Source organism: Xenopus laevis, chromosome 8L (genome assembly GCF_017654675.1).
Source record: "Xenopus laevis strain J_2021 chromosome 8L, Xenopus_laevis_v10.1, whole genome shotgun sequence".
In the NCBI taxonomy this organism is placed as follows: Eukaryota; Metazoa; Chordata; class Amphibia; order Anura; family Pipidae; genus Xenopus; species Xenopus laevis.
The window spans coordinates 28357923-28380784 of NC_054385.1; the positions used below are offsets into that span (position 1 = coordinate 28357923).

At 39.7% G+C, this 22862-nt stretch overlaps 1 protein-coding gene across 4 annotated transcripts in view; it reads right to left on the reverse strand.

Moving 5' to 3' along the window:
• The window catches only part of mid2.L (midline 2 L homeolog), a 191309-nt gene that overhangs the window by 155763 nt on the left and 12684 nt on the right, over window positions 1–22862 (reverse strand). For all 4 annotated transcript variants that reach the window (XM_041571881.1, XM_041571880.1, NM_001190884.1 and 1 more), the window contains 1 exon segment: window positions 5922–6017. In XM_041571881.1, the coding sequence (XP_041427815.1) occupies window positions 5922–6017 (96 nt within the window).

Here is a 22862-nt window from a genome sequence, read left to right on the forward strand (position 1 = left end):
GAAGTCAATTTTTCATTCTGAGAGAAGATATACATAGATATGTGAAAAATGTTCATTGCCATAACTACAGAGGAAGCAGACCCTGCAGCTGCAGGGGGACACAGGAGGTATATCTGCCCCATGAGGCCCTAATTCATATCAAATTTCAATAAATAGTTGTAAAACAGGTCAACCATTAGACATTTTTGGGGCCTGAAAAATAATTTGCTGTGGGGCCCAGTAAAATTTAGTTACATGTATATTCTACTGATCCTTTTGCTTAAGCCACAGGAGGCAGTGTAGTGTCAGCCTGATACTGAGAAAACATCTACTGTAACGCTGGCTCCAAGTCCATTTTTCTTAAATCATACCCACTATCCAGCTGTAGCTTGTTAAAGCTAAAGTGCAGCACAACAGTACATTACATTTTCATTACTTAAATTTTTTGGTGTTACTGTAAAGCCGTTTCCCCTTCTCCCCATTGCTGGATCATTGGCCAACCTGCCTTATCCTCGACTTGTGTAATGTTCCTGATCTTGATTTGCTTTGGTTCCTGTGATCTTGTTCCTGTCCCTGTTCCTGCAACCTTGTTCCTGATTCCCTGCTCCTTGTAAGGCCTGCTCCTGTCCTTGTTCTCTTTAGTTCTGACTCCCCGATTTAACCTCAGTCTGTTTCTTGACTCCACAAGTCCTCTGCCTGTCCCAACATTTGGCCTGTCCCAACCTTTGGCCTGTTCCTGGTTACATTTGTCTGCTGCCCGCCGTTGCCTTGTTTCCTGCCTGCCCTTATTTGTGCTCATCTGCAGGGGTCTTTGTACATTTTTTTTAAACTGAATAATTAATCAGCACATCGTTTAATTTCCATTTAATTGCCAGCAATATTCCTAACAGAATGATTCAGCCTAATATAATGGAGCCTGCTGGTAACTTTAATATGCTGCACATAGCTCAACTGCCGGGCAGCTCCCTGCTATTAAAAGGTATGCAGAGCAAAAGGACTTTCTAGTTTTGTGCAAAAGACTGTCCTGCAAACCATGTGTATATGAGAAGTAGGTTCATTGCCCTGTGCTCAGAATTGAGCTGAACAGGACAGGACCCATCTTGTATGATCCCTGTATTTTTCTATCCCTAATGAAAATACATTTTATACGGGGCTTATGGCCAGTTGCATAAGATTTATTTTCTTCTGTCTCAGCTGAACTGCTGAACTGCTGAACCACCAGCTGCCCTGTTCTGTAACGTTATCCAAACAAGTGCAGGCTCCCCAAAAGCTGCCTCTGCCTGTTCCCATTCTGGCTTCCCTAAAGCTACCTAAATTCTGCCCTGGCATCCGGGCATAAGGACAAAACTATCATCCAATATCTATGGGATGATTTGAAGCAGACTGTCCATGCTCGGCAGCCATCAAATTTAACTAAACTGGAGAGATTTTGTATGAACGAATGGTCAAAAATACGGCCAACCAGAATCCAGACACTCATCAAATGGAGGCGTCTAGAGGCTGTTGCATTTGCAAAAGGAGGTTCTACTAAGTATTGATGTAATATCTCTGTTGGGGTGCCCAAATTTATGCACCTGTCTAATTGTTATGATGCATATTGCATATTTTCTGTTAATCCAATAAACATTATGCCACTGCTGAAATACTACTGTTTCCATAAGGCATGTTATATATTAAAAGGAAGTTTGCTACTTTGAAAGCTCAGACAATGATAAACAAAACTCCAAGGAATTCAGAAGGATCCCCAAACTTTTTCATATGACTGTATTTGTAAATGTAACTGCTATGAAAAGTATTATCTGCCGGTTACTTTCTGTTCTCTGCACTGATGGTTTTGAAAACTGAAACAGTGTAATAGAAGCCAGTTGATTAACACGTCTGGGAAGAAGCATGCAGGGTATTGCCAGAAATGAGGGGTCATTTACTTGTGCAACATCAGTGTCCAAAGTGTAATTTCAGGTGCAAATCACCATAGCTTTTTACCTATAATGTGGTTTCTCCTTATAATTCCAGTGTAATTGCAGAGACCCTCTAAGCTGCATTCACCACTATTGCTCTGGATTGCATTTGCTCTAACTGAGCAAGTTGCACCTAGCAATTTTATAGTGGGGATGTGGTTGAATATAAAACTGTGTTTGCATCTGATTTGGTTTGACACACCTATTGACAACACTGTGGGAACCTGGGAGGTACTACTAGTTCCAGAATGGCAGCAGCGTCAATAGAGGCAGCTGCATGTACCTAAATGAAGTGCATCAATACTGCATCCATTGTGCATGGGTGCTTTTGTAAATGACTCACATGAAATCTTGGCTGCAGGAGTGCTGATGTCTGCACCATTGTTTCAGAAAAATGGAGTGCAGAAAAGGACAGATAAATACTAATTTTAGTTGCAAGGTGGTTTTACTGAGAAACAATTATTTGAACATACATTAATTAAGAACTGTAACAAACTGGGTTTTTTAAACGGACTGTTCCAAACACTTTTTTCAAACACTTTTTCAAACACTTTTTCAATTGCTTTCCAATTACTTTCCGGTTTTTCGAAGTTGAAGTTCAAAGTTGAATGTTACTGTCTCTGATTGTTGCTACATTAGATACAAGCAGGGCTAAAGATAAGAAATGTAATGTATCAGATTAAAACATTTCCCAGAGCTACTTCAGAAAGGAGGAGAAAAATCTAATTTTAATATTAGAAAAACAGTCACAAATAGAAAAATGCAAATAATTTAAAAAGTCTTTTTCTGATTTCTATTGAACTATCTGAAAACAATTGAACTCAAGTATTGGAAGGTGAACAACCCCTTTACTAAAACCATCTAATACCACTACAGGGGTCCCCAACCTTTTTTTACTCATGAGCCACATTCAAAAATAAAGAGTTGGGGAGCAACACAAACATGCAAAAAGTTCCTTGGGTGCCAAATACGGACTGTGATTGGCCATTTGGTAGCCCCTATGTGGACTGGCAGCTTACAGGAGACTCTATTTGACAATACACCTGATTTTTATGCAACCAAAACTTGCTTGGAGCTTGGAATTCAAACATAAGCCCCTACTTTGAGGCCACTGAGAGCAACAAACAAGGGGTTGGAGAGCAACATGTTGCTCGCAAGCTACTGGTTGGGGATCCCTGCACTACACTGAGGATAGGAGAGATGATTTGTATACTATTCACCCAGATGTTTTGTATACTATTTAACCACAAAGCTTCCATTTTCCATTGCACATTATAATTAACCCATGGTACACAGATGAACATATCCCTTGACTCTGTGCACAAGGAACAGATATATTACATTTTTTTTAAATGTTTAATCTTTAAGCGAACATCAGAATCTTATGTATTTGACTTTCACAAGGAGAAACACATTTGCCCTAAATTTTATAACTCTCTGAGAAAATTGTATTGTATGAAAACACAGTTTAACAAGGGTAAGAGTATATTCCTCTGTGTATTTCTTAATGCTGCCATTCAAACCATCACGCAGTCTAAATGTCAATTTCCATATAAAAGAACAGACCAAGCAATGCTTTTCTTTGCAGGCAATATTCCACCAAAGTAGCCATAACAATAGGACATTTTCCCTTGAATATCTTGCTGACCTAAATCAAATATTGTCATGACTACCTTAGAAAGAAATGATCCATGGTTCTGTATATGAAAGGTGACATTCAGCGTGTCCTATAACCTGACAGGCAGCATTTAGAGAAAGCAGTGCTTTGAGAGAAGCTGTCTCACACAATAGAGTTAGAGTCGCTGCAATATCATGATATAACAATATGTTTTTGTAAACTGTAATTTTGGTGCCTTTCTAGCAATGTATTGGGTTATGAAACATCACCTGTTAAAAGATTTTTTTATAGGGTTATGGCTTTCTAAAATGGAAACTGAGTATTGCAGGTGTCTAAAAATACAGTATATCACGTAAATCAGCCCATATGTAAAACACTTTCATATAAATTAAGCACATTTATTTAAAAATATACTTTTGTAATAGTATGTAGTAGTTTTATAGTTAGGGATGAACTGAATCCACTATTTGGGATTCGGACGAATCAGAAAGCCTTCATGATAGATTCGGACGAAAACCGACCAGAATCCGGGTCATTCTAAGGGTTAAATGTAATGAAAAATGATACATTTGCTACAAGTAATCACCTATACAATTAAACAGCAGGAACACTTTACTGGTCAGCTATTGTATGTACTATAAGCCTTTGTTTATTTTTATTTCTGATTTTGCTTCAGTAAGGTCCATAGTTTGGTTCTTAGGCAATCAAACCACTGTAGCATTAGGCATGGAAATAACATCTGTTTTAATAAGGCTTTTGCTGCATTAAAAAAAACAATCACATTACATTAATTATGCTTTTAATGTATTTATATACTTTGTCTGTGACTGTGCTAGTTAGTATGATTTATTCCCTTTGTAACATTCTGATGGATTACAGCATGTATAGGGCACAGCTGTGCTCTCTGGTGGGTTTATACATACAGTATATATATTTATATAATGTTTGGTGGCATTATTACTAGAGAAATGTTAGGCTGGTGGTTAGTGACAGTGAGTGTGATTGAACTGCATGATCAAACCTGCAGTAGCTTGAGGGTGATGGGGACATTGCATTAATAATTCATGTATTACACTGGCTTCTACCAATAGTTTGAAATCTACTTTTTAATGTATATTTTTTACTTCTGTAGCTGAATTTTGAAGGCAAAGTGTATCAACGCCTTTCCCATTTCATTTAGGACCCAATGCCTGTCTACACTTTGCAGGTTAGCTATTTGATAAATAGGCTCCTATAAAGGGCACTCCAGCCTGCCTGCCTACTAGTGTGATATCCATGCCAGGCCACTCCCATTGGTTAATTCTGCTTCATTAAAGCTGGCCATAGATGTTGAGATTTTTAAAAGATCCGATCCTCATCGTGAGACCACGATTTTCTCGGAACGATCGTACGAATTTACCATCAACTAAAAAGACCAATTTGCCAGGAAAACAAAGGGGAGCTGCCTGCTTGGCCCTGCAAACATAGATAGATTGCACTGGGACCGACAAAGATTTTTTGACCTGGCGGATCAATTTCCTGACACTTGTCGGCCGAATAATCGTATGATGTGCAATCATTCGAATCCCACTAACCGCACAATAATTTCGAAGGATTGTTCGGGCTTCCCTAAAATCGGTCGTTCGGCAAGAAGAATCGTCGCGTCTATGGGGAGCTTAAAGCTGCTGAGTTATTCTTATCTGCAGTTGTACAGATCTCTGTCCTCAGCACTTGCATTGTCAGGGAGGAGGCAGGGGAAATAGGATGTGCCTAAATCCCAACTGTTATCCGTTTAATTGTTACACATTGGTACAAAGAATAATGTTTTTTTACATGACAGTGCCAGAATTAAGGTGGCCATAGACATAACAATTATGACCTTTCCAAGAAATATCATTCATTTCAATACACATGTAGCACTGAATCATCAAAAATGCAGGTAGAAACAATAGAATTCTTCCTGTATCTGACGATTCAGCACTAACAATGGCCAATGTTCGGGTGACTCCAAAGGCGCCCAAGCAAAATTTTCCGGCTGGGCCGATCGACGAGCTGACAGATATACAAGTCTTCTGCCAATACCCGTCAGCTCGTCTCCCACCATACATGCACCGAATATCGCACAAAAATGTGTTTCTTACAATATTATCGGTGCGTCTATGGACACCTTTAGGAGTAGGCAAAAGAGGCACATGCCCAGGGTGTGCTAGGAATGTACCTCTTCTGTCTGTCAACCCCTAGTTCATAGCACCTGGAGGATCTTCACACCACTCACTCATCCTCCCTGCACTCCTCCACCATATAAAGACGCAGGTGTGCACACATTCTATTGCACGCATGTGCAGATCCCGGCACTGATACATGGGCATAAAAAGCACTGCCCTTACCTCGACCTGCTGGCAAATCTGAATAAGTTTTGTCATCTGGCTTTCGAGTTCACTGCTGTGCTTGACCAAGATGGAAAAATTGGATTCCAAAGTTTGCTGAAACAAAAAAAAAAAAAAAAAACACTTGAAACACAGTATCTCTTTTATGTAAAATACACAGAACTCCACTAATTCTATAATGACCGTTTTAACAGATATTACAAACTGCATTTCTTCAAAAACTCTGCCTCTTACCTTATTGTTTGCTAAAGGTCTCAGGATCAATAACAGACCAACAGTAATATAACAAATAAAGCAACTTTTTTTTTGCATGACTAGGGAACCCCAATGAAAGTGACAACGGTATTCAATTTGATTCTGCACGTAGGGGATGTGTGCTAAATAGTGATGGGTGAATACATTTGCGTTTCGCTGGCAGCGAATAAATTTGTAAACCTGTGACGAAAATTTGTCGCGTGTCAAAATTGTCACGCGACAAAATTATTCTGATGCCCATCGACATTAATGCATTTGGACAAAATAGTAGCATGTATAAAAAATGTTGCTCGCGTCAAATTTGTAGCGCATCATAATTATTTTGAGAACTATTGACTTCAATGCTTTTTGCAAATTTTTCACCCTTCTACGAATTTTCGGGTAAATTTTCCAATTTTTCAGCAAAGCGAAATGCTATAACTAGTGCTAAACTATATAATCAGATAAATATCACGCATTCAGGGGAATTTTATCTTTGCTACAGACTTGTCTTTGAGAGATTTAGAGGGCCGTCCACTGAAAGAACAGAAACAACTAGGAGATCCCTTAAACCCAAAAATAGAAGTTTAAAGTGAAAGTAAATAGAGGTAGGAGATTCATTATATGGAAACTCGCTATCTAGAAAGTGCTGAATTAAGGACTCCATTTTATCCAAATGATTCAGGTAGTCATGAAAATGTGTTTCTTTTTCACTGTAATAATAAAACAGTACCTTCTATTTCAAACTAAGAAATAACCAGTCCTTATTGGAGGCAAAAACCAGTCTATTTGGATTCATTAATGTTTAAATGATGTAGATGTAGTATGAAGATCCAAATTACAGAAAGGTCCAATATCTGGAAAACCCAAGGTCCCAAGCATTCTGAAAAACAGGTCCCATACCTGTACCATTAAGGATTTATTGGATAACATCAAATAATATTTTAGTCTCTTTGTAGCACCACTGAGTAAACTAAAAGCTAACTGTTACTGTGAAAGCTAATACATTAGTTGACTTATACTTAAAAAACGTTACCTAGAACCTTTTTTATTTTGGATTTAGACTTCCAAATCTACACAGCCTATTCAATAGGGACCAGGGAAATATCTGTGTTAGCACTGTGTATATTAATACCAGGGTCTGATTCAATAGAATGCAGCCTATCTCTTGATATTCAATATATTGGCTGTAGTAGTTCTGACTACAGGTATTGGATCCCTTATCCGGAAACCTGTTATCCAGAAAGCTCCGAATTACGGAATGGCCATCTCCCATAGACTCCATTATAATGAAATTTTTAAAACTGATTTCCTTTTTCTCTGTAATAATAAAACAGTAGCTTGTACTTGATCCCAACTAAGATATAATTAATCCTTATTGGAAGCAAAACCAGCCTATTGAGTTTATTTAAGGTTTACATGATTTTGTAGAAGATTTAAGGCATGAAGATCCAAATTATGGAAAGATCTGTTATCCGGCAAACCCCAGGTCCCGAGCATTCTGGATAACAGGTCCCATACCTGTATTACAACAAAGTAGCAGAATCCAGCCTTACTCCACCGCTTTAGGCAAACGTTACAATTCCAGTGTTCTGCACCTATGGACACCTTTAAATAATGCAAGGCAAAATGACTGAGTATCCCCAGAGACAAGATGCATGAATAACTATGTTACTATGATATAGACCCATATATATATGTTTGCAGGCTGATGTTAGACATTGGCAAGATTATGTGAGTCCTTGCTTAGGTTTCTTTGTTTGAATAAACTAGTTGCAGCCCCAGGCTGAATATATTCTAGCTTAACTTGTCCCCTGCTATGGCAACTGTGACTGTCGAAAAACAACTTTGATTTTTAAATTAATAAAATAAAATAGAGGAATGTTAAATATTGCTACACACACATATGTATATATATATATATATATATATATATATATATATATATATATATATATATATATATATATATATATATATATATATATTAGTCCTAAATTGTATTCACACGTGTGTTTTATTTTTACTTCTACAAATAGACAATTTTAAAATAAAGCAACATGGGAAAATAAACAAAAGTAACATTTATTCTTCTGCTACCAGACAAGTCTGGTTCATTGGCAGCCTGAATATCTCAAAAACCTGTTTCAATTCAGGAAAATGACCAATATTTAACTCACACTGTAATTACGTGTTTTTTTCTCTGCTCTACCAGGACTGCACAAGCTCATCCCATACTTTCTAATTCTTACTTCCTGAACAAAGAAATCCCACCCAGCTGTACCCATTTATTACACGTTAAGACTCATTAAAGAGGTGGTTCACATTTGAGTTAACTTTCAGAATGTTACCGAATGTCTAATATGAAGTAACTTTTCAATCGGTCTTTATTTGTCTTTTTTAATAGTTTTTGAATTATTTGACTACTTACTTTTTCACAGCTTTCAAACGGGGGTCACTGACCCCTTCTAAAAAACAAATGCTCTGTAAGGTTACAACTGTTAAGTTATTGCTTCTTTTTATTACTCATCTTTCTATTCTGACTCCTCTTTTCATTTTCCAGTCTCTTATTTAAATGAATGAATGGTTGCTATAGTAATGTGTGCCCTAGCAACCAGAAATTGCAAAAATGCTGAATACAAAGCTAAAAACCATAAATAATAAAAAAAATTAAAAACCAATTGCAAACTGTCTCAGAATGTCACTCTTTATATCATACTAAAAGTTTAAAGGTGATCAACCCTTTTAATTCCAGCACCTGTACTGGCTTGTCAGCCTGAGTGAACATAGCCCCTGTTATTCTCCACATTTTCTGCGTCTCATAGAGCATTCTGTGAGAGACACTACTGTTTTTACAGTTGCTATGCCACACTATATACACACATTATTATAATAGCAAAAGCTTGATAATGCACAAATGTACAACAGAGCATGTACGGGAAATATAATGAGATGCAGAAATCAGCAAACGGGCCGAGATGTCAGAATGAGATAATCACAGAATAGCAGGCTCAGGGACGCCATCACAGGCAGAGCTGCGCAACATTTTAAGTGACGCGGTTATACAGTTTCTTCGTTCACATCTGTCTTGGGCCTTAAAATCACTCAACAGGTAATGTTTACGTTCTCGGAATGTGGAAAGATATGAATACATTTACATAAATGTGGGTCCTCTTCAACGGAGCTGTCATTTAGCAAACCGTACGCCACTTTAGCCACTGTTTATCTGCCCACTGTGCACTATGCAACATTTATAAGGGCAGGGCAGAGCTTAGAGGAGCTAAAGATACTCCATTTGAAAGTATACTTCTGGTCACAGCAGACCATAGAAACATCAATAATTCAAGGGACATAGAATTCCCATTAAATGATGTGGTTTTGGCTATGAGGCAAGGCAATGCTGCTTTAGCTATCACGTAAGTGATACCTTATTAATAGTTAAAACCTTCCATGAAATTAATTCTTTATAATTCAGAGGCAAAGATTTCAAGTATCCACCGCGGCACAAAATTAAATGATGTGGAGTGAATCAATTATCTGGAACTCCCAGTTGGGAATCCTGAAGAACCAGAATAATTCTTTCCTGGGAACAGAGTGTAGGAGTACAGTACCGAAAATCAGTGACTTCATGTGAAGACAGAGCCATCTAGAAACCAACAGCACTAATAATAGATATGCTTAAGGGCAAGATACTTCTCTTGGTTTTGCCCTTCTTTATAATCTGTATGTACCAGTAAACCCCCGATTCTCTAAAGAATCGTTAATGAAAGAATGGTAACAACAGTGAGGCAGCAAAATGCGATGGGTGCTGATTCACTCGGCATCCCCAGGCAGCAACTGGCGACGCTAATTTGTGGGGATGTAGAGTGAATCTGTGCCTATTGCTTGTTATTACCTATCTGCTATTAGAATTCTTAAATTTTGAGTTTATTGGTAGTAAAGTGTTACTGAAAAATTTCTTTATAAACAACATTTTTTGTGAAAATGTTCTCCTGTCCTTGAATGAGTTCTCCCTGGTGAGCTGTACTTAAAATCTTGACTTTAACATCAGATGAACGCTGCACTCTTGAAAATGCAACATAAAGTTGACCATGACCAAACACAGGCTCAGATAGGTAAATGCCGACTTTATCCAATGTTTGTCCTTGTGATTTGTTGATTGTCATGGCAAATGCAGCCTTAATGGGGAATTGTCGTCGTTTAAGTTTAAAAGGTAATTCCTGGTCAGAACTGGTAAGGTCAATTCTGGGAATCAAAACAGTATCACCGCTATGGGATCCTGTAAGCACTTCTGCCTTGATAACATTTTGTCTCATGCTCTTCACAACCAACCGTGTACCGTTACATAAACCTTGCTTAGTGTTAGGGTAGGGGCACACGGCGCGATTTCGCCGCGATTCTGCGCTGGGCGAGTTGTCGCTGCGTTTTTTAAGCCGAAATAGCTTTGCTAACTTTGGCGCTGGCGTCAATGCAAATCGCGGCGAAATCGCTGCGCTAATTCACACGCGGCAATTCTTTTTCTACTGTCGCCCGGAAACGCTCAGCGAGGCAACTTCGGACGACAATAGAAAACGAATCGCCGCGTGTGAATTAGCGCAGCGATTTCGCCGCGATTTGCATTGACGCCAGCGCCAAAGTTAGCAAAGCTATTTCGGCTTAAAAAACGCAGCGACAACTCGCTTAGCGCAGAATCGCGGCGAAATCGCGCCGTGTGCCCCTACCCTTAAGGTTTCTTAACAGCATGACTATTGTTCCTACTTTGAGTATAAGATTGTGTTGTGGTAATCCAGCATTGTTGATAGTGTTTAAATATTCTAATGGGAAGTTAAGTTTCTCACTTTCGTCCTCAGAATCAATACAGTCAGTACTCAGAAAGACACAGCTTTGTCCAGGAAGTAATGCAATCACTTGGTTGTTTATCATGTCAACATCAATATTTTTTGGAGATAATATAGCCCGTTTTGCTAAAAATGGCCACCCACGCAGGTACGCAACCGGTTCCCCTCCTAGAGTGACGCTAGCGCCGCCATTAGACAAACTTGCAAAGGAGTAGCAAGATGGCCGACGCTTATACAGACTTTAGTGGGCGGATGACAAACTCGCAGAGGAGTAGCAAGATGGCCGACGCTTATACAGACTTTAGTGGGCGGATTTGGCAGTGGGCGGATGACAAAGTCGCAGAGGAGTAGCAAGATGGCCGACGCTTATACAGACTTTCGTGCAGGTACGCAACCGGTTCCCCTCCTAGAGTGACGCTAGCGCCGCCATTAGACAAACTTGCAAAGGAGTAGCAAGATGGCCGATGCTTATACAGACTTTAGTGGGCGGATGACAAACTCGCAGAGGAGTAGCAAGATGGCCGACGCTTATACAGACTTTAGTGGGCGGATTTGGCAGTGGGCGGATGACAAAGTCGCAGAGGAGTAGCAAGATGGCCGACGCTTATACAGACTTTCGTGCAGGTACGCAACCGGTTCCCCTAGTGTGACGGTGAGCGCATCTGCCTCCCTAGATCCTAACCTTCCAGCGGTCGCCGCCTGAGTGAGCAGGAAAGAAGAGGCGGCGGGAGGCAGAAGGAGACGGTGAGCGCATCTGCCTCCCTAGATCCTAACCTTCCAGCGCATCTGCCTCCCCGATCCTAACCTGTTCTGATCCTAACCTTCCAGCACATCTGCTAATCGAAGGCCGCATCTATGTCTTTCGGCTGAAGTTGCGCGCGCATCTCATAGATCCTAACCGAAGTTGCGTGCGCATCTGCCTCCCCTCCACTCGGGACATAGATAGGCCTTCGGTTAGTATATAGGATATTTTTATTAACATAGCGCTACTTATGCACAAAGCACTATACAGCATAACAATCAATCAATAGAACAAACAGGGAGTACCTATACAACCATAAATACAAAGTACAGTTAAAATAAAGTTTAAGATTCGGGGAGATTTAGTCGCCTGGCGACTAATCACCTCTTCTTCGGGGTGACAATCTCCCCGAACTGCCTTCCCCCTGCTAAAATGAAAAAATGCCTGTGGCAATGCACTCGCGGTACTTCGATTTCCGAAGTCGCCCAAAGGTTTCTCATGCGGCAACTTCTCGCGACTTCGGAAATCGAAGCGCCGCAAGTGCATTGCCACAGGGTTTTTTTCATTTTAGCAGGCGGAAGGCCGGGGGAAGGTAGTTCGGGGAGATTGTCGCCCCGAAGAAGAGGCAATTAGTCGCCAGGCGATCTCCCCGAATCTGCCTGTGTGCTAAAGCCCTTAGAGCTGTCAAAGAGACAAGAGGATGGAGGCTTTGTGCACTTGCACATTTGACACCCCAAGTGCACAAAGCCTTTCCGTCTCCTTTAATGGAAAAGGGAAAATCAATAAAAAGGATAGGTCAATAGGGGTGAATATAGACTGTAATGTACCAATAGAATGAACCAGTAGCTGTTAAGCTGTTAAAGAGCAGATCATTGACCACAAACAGCTGCATTTATCCCTCTGCCTGCACCTGGGCAAAGACAATGCTTCCAGGTGCAGGCACATCGGACAGGACAGCAGGAGCAGAGGAGTGAATTTCAAATGGTGGTCACTGACCCCAGCATCCAAAAAACTGTTGCTCTCTATGGCTACAATTTCATTGTACTGTTAGGTTAGTGATAGACTAGGCGCATCTCAGCCTGTGGAGAAACGCAGGCCAAGAATCCGCTCCTCTTCTGCTGTTGTCCTGATTGATGTGCCTGCACCGAGAAGCACTGTCTCTGTCTGGGTGTTGACAGGTGTGGCGAATTTCGGCTGTGACATACAAACTCTCGCAGTTTTTGGCTGATATCCACCAGCAGCAGCAGAGGAGCTGATCCTCTGCCTACGTTTCTCCAAAGACCAATATCAATTTGTCTCAGGATATCTCCATCTGACTCGTACCAAAAGTTTATTTAAAGGTGAACTACCACTTAAACTTAATTTAATGATTAATACTTGAAACAGGATTCAAGATGGACTTTAGGTGACTTCATTCTTGCCACCCTAACACACAGGTCAGATTTGACTAGCCTTAGCCTTGTAGTCATAAATCCTGTAGCTCTTTCAAATTTGGAATTGACCGCCTTTCTGGACAGTCTCCGGGTAGCCCAGTACTCCACAGTGAACAGCCTGACCTAGAATGGCATCCACAAACACTTTAAGGGCAAATTATGAATCCCCCAGGTAGAACTGCTAGATCCCAGAAATAAAAAAGTACACCCCTTAGTGCTCATTCAGGCAGCACATCTACTCAGGGGGATAACTGTGCATCTTGATTTTAGGGAGTGTAAGAGGGAGCAGGCCAACCCATTTGCAGTCTATGCCCTCCCTACCACTCACCAACTCCAGAACAGAGTTCCACTGCACCCATTTTTGATCTTTGCACACTGCCCATGTGGTCACAATTGACCCCTTTAACTTGAGCCTGCTCCTGCTGTTCTCGCCAACAATCTGTGCCTTTGTTAATAAAATGTGAATAGGTAATTAAGAAGGCATTTTAGCTTGAAGCCTTGTATTACATCAAGAGTGGCACTTACAAAAGAAAATCATTAAACCATTTTTAAATCTTTAATTTCTCATCATAATTTATTTAAGCAGTGGCAGCAGGTTTCTTAAAGTTGCAAACAAGGGTTAAATAACAAAATGGTAGGATTAGAAGTCTCTGCTCTCAAGAGCTTATTTCAAGGTTTTTTTTTTTAAAAAAATTATTAAACAAGCCAAAAACCTTAGGTCTTACGCTAATCCAAAAGCACAATGTGTCAAAACCAATTTGCTACACATTCCTCCATGAGAGCCCCTCAACCAATGCAATAAACAATGCCCTCCCTGCTCAGTGATGTAACTGTTGCTCCATTGCTTAGGCTGCTTATAAAGCAGCAAGACTTTGATTGACAATTTCCCTGTCTCAACAGGAGAATGATCACAGGTATCCTGCAATATCCTCCTTTCCTGTATGTGAAGCTAACCTTTTTATTTCAGGAGTAAGGGGAACAAATCTTACAAATAGTTATGTATGTCCTAGAACACAGGCTAAGGGTCTCTAACAACATACAATCCCATGGAAGTGTTGCTTCCCCTATCTTCCCATCTACCTGCTGGAACTGTCAGTTTTGCATTTCACCAGTTGTCTATCACAGAACGTGTCTGCGTATCTAAGTATTTAATATATCCCAGACGCAGTAAATCCAAACTAGCACCGGGTTAAACTGATCTTGTTTTTATAAATGTCAGACACAGAGCACTGTGACTCCCACTTTCAGATCATGGCATGCCAACCCTTCTAGCAAACACTTTAAGTGTGCCAGTCCGGGCTTGGCCAGATAATAAAATCAGAAACTCTGATTTAACCCCGTGGCAGCAAGAGTTACCTTTGCAATTTCTGGGGCATTCCTCTGCTCAGATGAACAGACAGCATCTGTGACAGGCAAGGTGATGAAATTAAATGTGACAGGTCTGGAAGGTGGATGGGAAGATAGGGTAATCTGCACTTCCACTGGGACTGTATGCTGTTGAAGACCCTCGGGCTGCTTTTCCAAGACATAAATAGCAGCTTAATATATTTGTACCCCTAACTCCTGAAGAGTTTATCTGCTATTATATCTGAGCTGCTGCCCTGATTTTCCATTCACTTCTTACTTCACTACATAGTGCATAGTTTAGTATGACAGCATGGCTCTATTCTGATAATCTAATTGGGGATACATCCCAATGAAAGGCCCATATATGTTGGATGTCTCCAGACCAGAAACATTATTACAGAGGAAGCAGACCCTGTGGTTGCTGGGGGCCCAGGAGGTATAGGGGTCCCATGAAGCCCTAATTCAGAAACTATTTCAATAGATATTGGTAAACTTCTAGACATTTTGGGGGCCTGAAAAATAATTTGCTGTAAGGGCCAAGTAATATCTAGTTACGCCACTGGAAGAGGCAGTCGTAGTACAGGTAAGGGAATGCTCTGGACCTGGGATAAGGGGTCTTTCCGTAATTTGGATCGCCAAACCTAATCTCTACTAAAAAATCATTTGAACATTAAATAAAATCAATGGGATTGTTTTGCTTCCAGTATTAATTATTTATATCTTAGTTTGGATCAAGTAGCATAGTAACATAAGTTAGTTTGTAAAAAGACACACGTCCATCAAGTTCAAACTTTTGACTTTTTTTTAACCTACCTATCTGCCAGTTGATCCAGAGGAAGGCAAAAAAACCCCATCTGAAGCCTCTCCAATTTGCCTCAGAGGGGGAAAAAATTCCTTCCTGACTCCAAAACGGCAATCAGACTAGTCCCTGGATCAACTTGTACTAAGCTATCTTCCATAACCCTGAATTCCCTTACTTGCTAAAAAGCTATCCAACCCCTTCTTAAAGCTATCTAATGTATCAGCCTGTACAACTGATTCAGGGAGAGAATTCCACATCTTCACAGCTCTCACTGTAAAAAACCCCTTCTGAATATTTAGGCGGAACCTCTTTTCTTCTAATCGGAATGGGTGTCAGCTGGAAAGACCTACTGGTAAATAAAGCATTAGAGAGATTATTATATGATCCCCTTATATATTTATACATAGTTATCATATCTCGCCTTAAGCAATTCGTGAGCATCCCCAATTTGGCCCGTCTTTCTGTATTTTACTTGTTTTATTATTACAGATATGAGTATCCAGAAAGCTCTGATTTACGGAATGGCCGTCTCCCATAGACTCTGTTTTATCCAATTAATCCAAATTTATAAAAATAATTTCCTTTTTCTCTGTAATAATAAAAAAGTACCTCCAAACTAAGATATAATTACTTAATGTTTACATGATTTTTTAGTAGACTTAAGGTATAATTTGCTAGACTTAAGGTATAAAAAAGATCTGTTATCTGGATAACCCCAGGTCCCAAGCATCCTGAATAACATGTTCCTTACCTGTACACAGAAATGGGCAAATTTTTGATTAAAATAGAGAGAATATGATATATGGCCTTCCCATAATTTGAAACTTTCTGGATAACAGGTTTCTGGATAACTTATCCCATACCTGTAATACATCTGTAACTATTTTTACTGACCCTTAGCCTTGCTTTACTCCCTCCCCATATACAAGCACTGGACTACCTGTTTTGTGGTCAACACTTTTTGGTATTCTAAACATAAGTACCACATTTGCAGATTTATACTTAATTTGAAAGGAGCTAATCTACTAATGGGAGGCGCAGATCAGACCCCATGAGCTGTCTGGGGATTATCCCTCTTCAAAAACTGTAAATCTTTATCAGACAGATTTCAAAAATGAAATACCATATTTAAATATGTTGAAGAATGCTAGCACAATCTAACAGTTTCTATTTTTCCAGTTTAAAGAAATAATATATTTTAACTGTTTATGCTGGATTGTTTTTTTATGTCACAAAAACAGACTGAGACAGATGTTAAGGGACCATGAAATCCCACTCCAAAATCTGCAAGTATACATATGCAAGGGAACTAGAATTCTCCAAGCAAAGTCAATCTACATAAAGCTTTTCTTAATTCGTGCACAACTGTACTCTAGATCGCCTCTCTCTTTAAGAGAAAGTCTAGAAACCATTTAGCTTCGAGGCTGGCTAATAGGTCACATCACCACAATATATATATATATACATGATGGCTGCTCAATGGACTTGTAGTACCAAAAAACAAACACCTAATATCATCTAATTAAACAATTGAACAACTAGATATACCACAGGTTAAATCCCCTGAGGTTTGTTTACTTGGTCTAATTGATTGATGACTCAAAGTCACACAAGGGTTATGGCAAGATCAGTCTTATTCTATGTCATAATCATCATGACATTAATGAGTAACATGCCCCTCACTGTGGAGGATTGGGTGACGCTGGCAAACAAAACTCTCCCACTGATTCAGTGGCGTAACTAGATATCACTGGGCCCCACAGCAAATTATTTTTCAGGCCCCCAAAATGTCTAGAGGTTTACTAGTCTTGCCAATATTTATTGAAATTGCATATTAGGGTTTCTCGGGGGCCCCTATACCTCAGAGGGCCTGCTTCCTCTGTAGTTACACCCCTGCACTGATTAGGATAGCATATTTTGCCAGGGGCTCCCCTCAAACGTTTGATAAAATTTGGACCCCCCGGTTGGAAGCTAATCCAACCCCAGAACTCCTCAGTGACCCTTCATAATAAGGGACTTCCCCGGACTACTAGGTGTATATCCATCCCTAAGACAGGTATTAGAAGTGAAGGAGGCAACCAGGGCCCGCCCCCCTCTAGTTACGGTACTGCCCACAATCTGGTATACTGATTCTCTGATCGTTGGAATAATCTATGGATATATACTACTGTGTATGTACCCCGTGTATGTAAACCAAGTTTATGTTTGTTAAAAAACAAAAATAAAAACTTTAAAAAAAGTACTAAATGACAGATAATATTCTTTTTTAATTCCCCTTTGTATTTAAAGGGTTTTTTTTTTTACCTTCCAAACACTATTTTCAGTTCATTTGTTTTCAGATTGTTCACCAGAAATAAAGATTTTTTTCAACTGCTTTCCATCTTTTTTTTTACAGTTTTTCCAAAATTGAAGTTTATGTCCCTGTCTCTGGTGTTTCAGTCTGGCTGGTCAGTGATCCAGGTGCAAATTCTGAACTGTTACAATTTCCAACATTTCTCAGCAGCATCTGTGGAATACTAGTAACTAAACAGTTGCCTTTAATGAAGCTCAGGGATTGTGCGGGACCAAACGCAAGAAATGTATCAACTAATGAAATATGAAACGTTCCGCTTGGTTACAAACAGAAAATTGAAAGTAACTGGAAAAGCTTTTTATTTCTGGTGAATTATCAGAACACAACCGAAAGGAAAAAAAGTGTTTGAAGATGAACAACCCCTACCAGTCTACTAAAAAAGAATATAAATATTAATTAAACCCGATAGGATTGGTTTGTCACCAATAAGGATTTACTTCATCTTAGCTGAGATACAGTTCAAGGTACTGCTTTCTCATTACAGAGAAAAAGCAAAGCATTTTTAAACATTTGAATTATTTGATTATAATGGAGTCTATGGGAGATGACCTTCCCGCAACATAGAGTTTTCTGGATAATAGGCTTTTAGACAGGGGTGATCCTGGCCCCTCTGCCACCTGAGCTGGCTTGCTGGTCTTGGCACCGGAGGAGGCCCAGCAGGGTCCACAATGCTGCCAGAGGGGGTCCAGGGGGTTCAAGAATGCTAGTGCAGAGAGCATAATTGAAAACCAGAAATTTGGCTCTTAAAGTAACCAGGAGCAGCATTTTTGCCACCCCTTGTAATCAGTGGTAAGGAACATTGGTGCAGTGCCCCTGCTTACAGATAACATATCCCATAGCTAGAGTTGAAGCCTGTCCACTTTCACCATACAGCCCAGTTTTCTGATGGGCTGTCCAGATAAAAACAGCCTGTCCAGATTTCAACATTAGGACTGGACATTAAATTTCAGAACCCGGACATCATAGATATGACATTTGGGGGGGTTATTTACTAAACTCCGAATGCAAAAATCACGAAAAAATTGTGATTTTTTTATATAAAATCAGACTTTTAAAAAAATCACCAATTTTTCGGAATTTATTAAACCACGAGGATGGAAAAGTCTTTATCTGAAAATCCAGCATCTCAGACCTGTCAAGGTTGCATATATGTCAATGGGAGAAGTCCCAATGATTTTTTGATGTGCGCTGGGTTTCGGGCAATACCCCAATTTTTTTCAGGTGAAAATTACGAAAAAATCTTGGATATCGGATGAAAAAGTCCGAAAAATTTATGAAAATCTGATTTGATTTTTTTCCAGCAAACCAAATTTTTGGGAAAATGTAATAATAAATATACGTAAAAAACCCGAGCGGATTTGATTGTAGTTTGTAGCAGAAAATATTGAGATAAATTTGTACTTTGATAAATAACCCCCATAATGTCACGTGCTCTACCCCCTGACATCACTCACCCTGTTGCTGATATCATCTTCCCCACCCTCTGCCCATTGCAAAAGGTGGCAATTTGTTTATAGCAATACTTCCTAAATACAACCAAATACAACCAAAAGCAATACAACCAAAACGTTGTAAGTATAAGAAATGGTTCTACCAGTATTATACTTCGCCCCATACACGTTATGGGCCAGATTTAAATCAACGAGGAAAAATTATTTTATGGTTTATCATAACTTATGGGTGAGATTCAATTTGAAGAGAAAAGTCTTTTTCTTCGCAAATTAAATATCAAATTGAAGATTTTCTTGAATTTGGTCCTCCAATGAACCAGATCTGAAAGGTCACTAAATCTAAAATACAAGGTGTAATTTGTTATACAGGTACTTGTTATCCAGAATACTCGGGACCTGTGTTTTTCCAGATAAGGGTTGTTTTCGTAATTTGGGTCACCATACTTTTTCTCAACTAAAAAATCATTTAAACATTAAATAAACTCAACAGGATTGTGTTGTCTCCAATAATGATTAATTATTAGGATCAAGAACAAGGTACTGCTTTATCATTGCAGATAAAAAAGAAAACTTTTTTGTTGTATTATTTGATTAAAATGGGAGATGGCCTTCCTGGATGTTGGACTTTCTGGATAACGGGTTTGGGGATAATGGAACCTGTTTTAACATATGCTTATTTTAAAACAAAATGGCAATTACACTTGTTTTTCTAGAAGTACTTTGTTTCTAATTTTCTAACGTCATATTTATGCTTCCTTCCAGGCAGAAAGGCTCAGTAGTACTGCTATGTTTCAGCACTGGAATCTTGAGTCTATCTGAGGGAGCTAAAGTGGTTACTGCTTATTTTTTTTTAACAAAAAATGGGTACCAATTTGCATAGAAATGTTTCCCCCATTTATAAAAACATGAAGCCGATATAATTTGCCTGTGTAGAATGTATTTTTCACCAAATAATGATGCTGCTCTAGATCAGTTAAAATCCATTAGAATGAATGGGAGATATCTTCGGTCCAATGTCCGCAAGGTCTAACCCTGTTGTGTTCCTCACTACTCCCTTCTGTAAAACATGTGGCATCCTGTCTCAAAGACTTTTCCCAGGGAAAAAAACACCATGACAAAATGGTAGGGATTATATCAGAGGAAAGCAATACCTATAATTATGGTGAATACAAATTAGCAAAGCAATAAAAATCCTCTCTATATGCCAAAACATTCTCATTTAGTAGTCGTATTCACCTGACTCCAATCTATATTGTACTTCAGTGCAAGTTGTGACTGGGGGGTTTGTTCTCTCTCTTTGGTTTATTCACCAATAATAAGAGAAACCATAGAGAGAGCCAGGACAAGTAGCATTGGTGCCCAAGGCAATACTAATTAGTTGTTGCTCTGCCAGCCTAAAACCCTTTTGCTCACACCACCACCTCCCCCCCCAAGCCACCTCCACATCTCTCCCCAAATAGTGAAACCCACCACCACCACCCTCCTGGCTGACAATTGCTCACTCCCTTCCCATAGGAGCTCACTTTGAAACTCTGAAATGCAGCCACAAGCAATGTGCCCTAGGTGGGTGCCTTTCCAACCTACCCCTAGCTCTGGCCTTGCTGTTTGGATGTTTGCATATAGCCTATTCTCCACCATTTCTGGCACAGGTAGGGTTGCCACCTTTTCCCAAAAAAAATTCCGGCTGGTGGGGGCGGGTACAAAAAGGGGGCGTGGAGTGACGTCAAAGGGGCGGGGTTATTCCACAAAGGGGCGGGGCCACTGCGCGGCCAGGACAAGAACCGAAGGACAAGGTAAGTTTTGCAAGGGATTGGGGGCTGGCCGAGGGGGTCTTTTTAAGGGTATTACAAATTTACCGGCAGCTACATTGCCGGTAAATTTGTAATACCGGCCCCGGCCTTGGCAGGTGTTTTACCGGCTAGGCCAGTAAAATACCGGCCGGGTGGCAACCCTAAGCACAGGTATAGCAAAAAATCTCATTCCCTAGGTTTATCTGTCAACTATAAGCAAAAATTGAGCAATTCCAGTAATCTGACACCCCATTACTTAAAAGAACAATCAAACCACACAATCAACTCCTCTCTACCCTTTTGGGAGTTAGGATAATGCTATGCAAAGGCCTGAAAGACTCTAAAGTAGGTGAGCAGATCTACAAAATACCGCAAATACAACCTTCCGAAACTGCATAGATTTACAACAGCAGGTGTGTTGGGAAGGGGAAAAGGTGGATTATTAGTATCTGTTATTTTTCATGCTTAAATTCCAGAATAATGGTGCAGCTTGCTGATATCTTTCAAATCCTAATGCATTCAGCGTATGGAGCAATGTATTAAGTTATTATCAGATTACAGTTTCAAAACTTGTCTGGCAATGTAGCACCCACCACACCAGGAAACCCCAAATAATTATATCACATTTCTACTTATTAACATACTCCACCCTCCTTGGGCCAACGCTTCATATGGAAACATTTTCTAAATATGTGCTTCTGTAGTGCTCGGGGTAAATCAAGAGAAAAGCTGGAGATCTGGAAGGAGCAAACCTTTATTTATTTGCTTTAACTGGATTTGTTTTCCAGCTCGCCAGTTAAAGGGATTGTTACTTTTAATTTAAATGTTTGCTTGTTACAGAATGCCCTATTCTTGGCAACTTTTCAACTGGTCACCATTTTTTATTTTTTGATCATTATTTAATTATTTGCCCTATTCTTGTACCTCTATGCAGCTTTCAGATGGGGCAAAAAGAGGCTCGCTACAAAAAATAACATATCAATACTGGAAACAATAGAATCATATTGGATTAAATTAATGTTGAAATCGTTTTTTTAATAGACAAAGTATGGTGAGCCAAATTACGGAAAGATCTGTTATCTGGAAACATCAGGTCCTGAGCATTCTGGATAGCAGGTCCCATACCTGAACTGTGTTTCATGTCAACAGAAGCTGGAGTACTGAAGGAACAAGAAAGGTGCTAAACTGAATATGAGCCTGTCCGAGTGGCTATGGGGCACCCAGGAGCTATACACCATAATCACAAGGAGATCAAAAGAGACCTAATAAAATCATTCGCAAAGAGATGATAGCATACCCCTTAATAACAGTCCTACGTTTATTATTTGAATGTTTAGTCACCCTTAGGGATTGCTGAACCAATTAAACATCAATGTCTTAACTCACTTTGCCACAATTTAACATGACATTACGATGTTTCTGGGGGAAAGCAGCAGTGACAGATGTTGAACAGATATTATTCTGGAGTAATGCAGAGTCTCATAGTGTAATTTGAGCAATTTGATGTCTCCGCTGGGAGCCATTTAACACCGCAGTCCTTATGAATTGAATAAAGCCCTGATATCTTGCTGGTAATAACTGTGATTTATACAGAATATTATGTACACACAGAAGGGAAGCTGTAGCTTGGGCAGGACAGTGGTACAGCAACAGAACAAATTATTGCTGAACAAGCAGGTGAGTTGGATAACACAGAGTGTCTGGCTATAAAAAAAAGAAAACTTAGGATCTAGATAGACAGGTGCGATCCAACCAATCAGATGATTGCTTTCAGTGTTCAAACTACAGCTGACTGAAAAAAATCTAATCGCTGATTGGTTGCTATGAGTTACTGCCCAGGTGCAAATTTGCCCAGTGTTTATAAATGAGACCCACTATGGCCCCAAGCATTTCATGACCCCAATAATTTCATGGCTCTGTGGACCCCATGCATTTCATGCACAATGGTGGC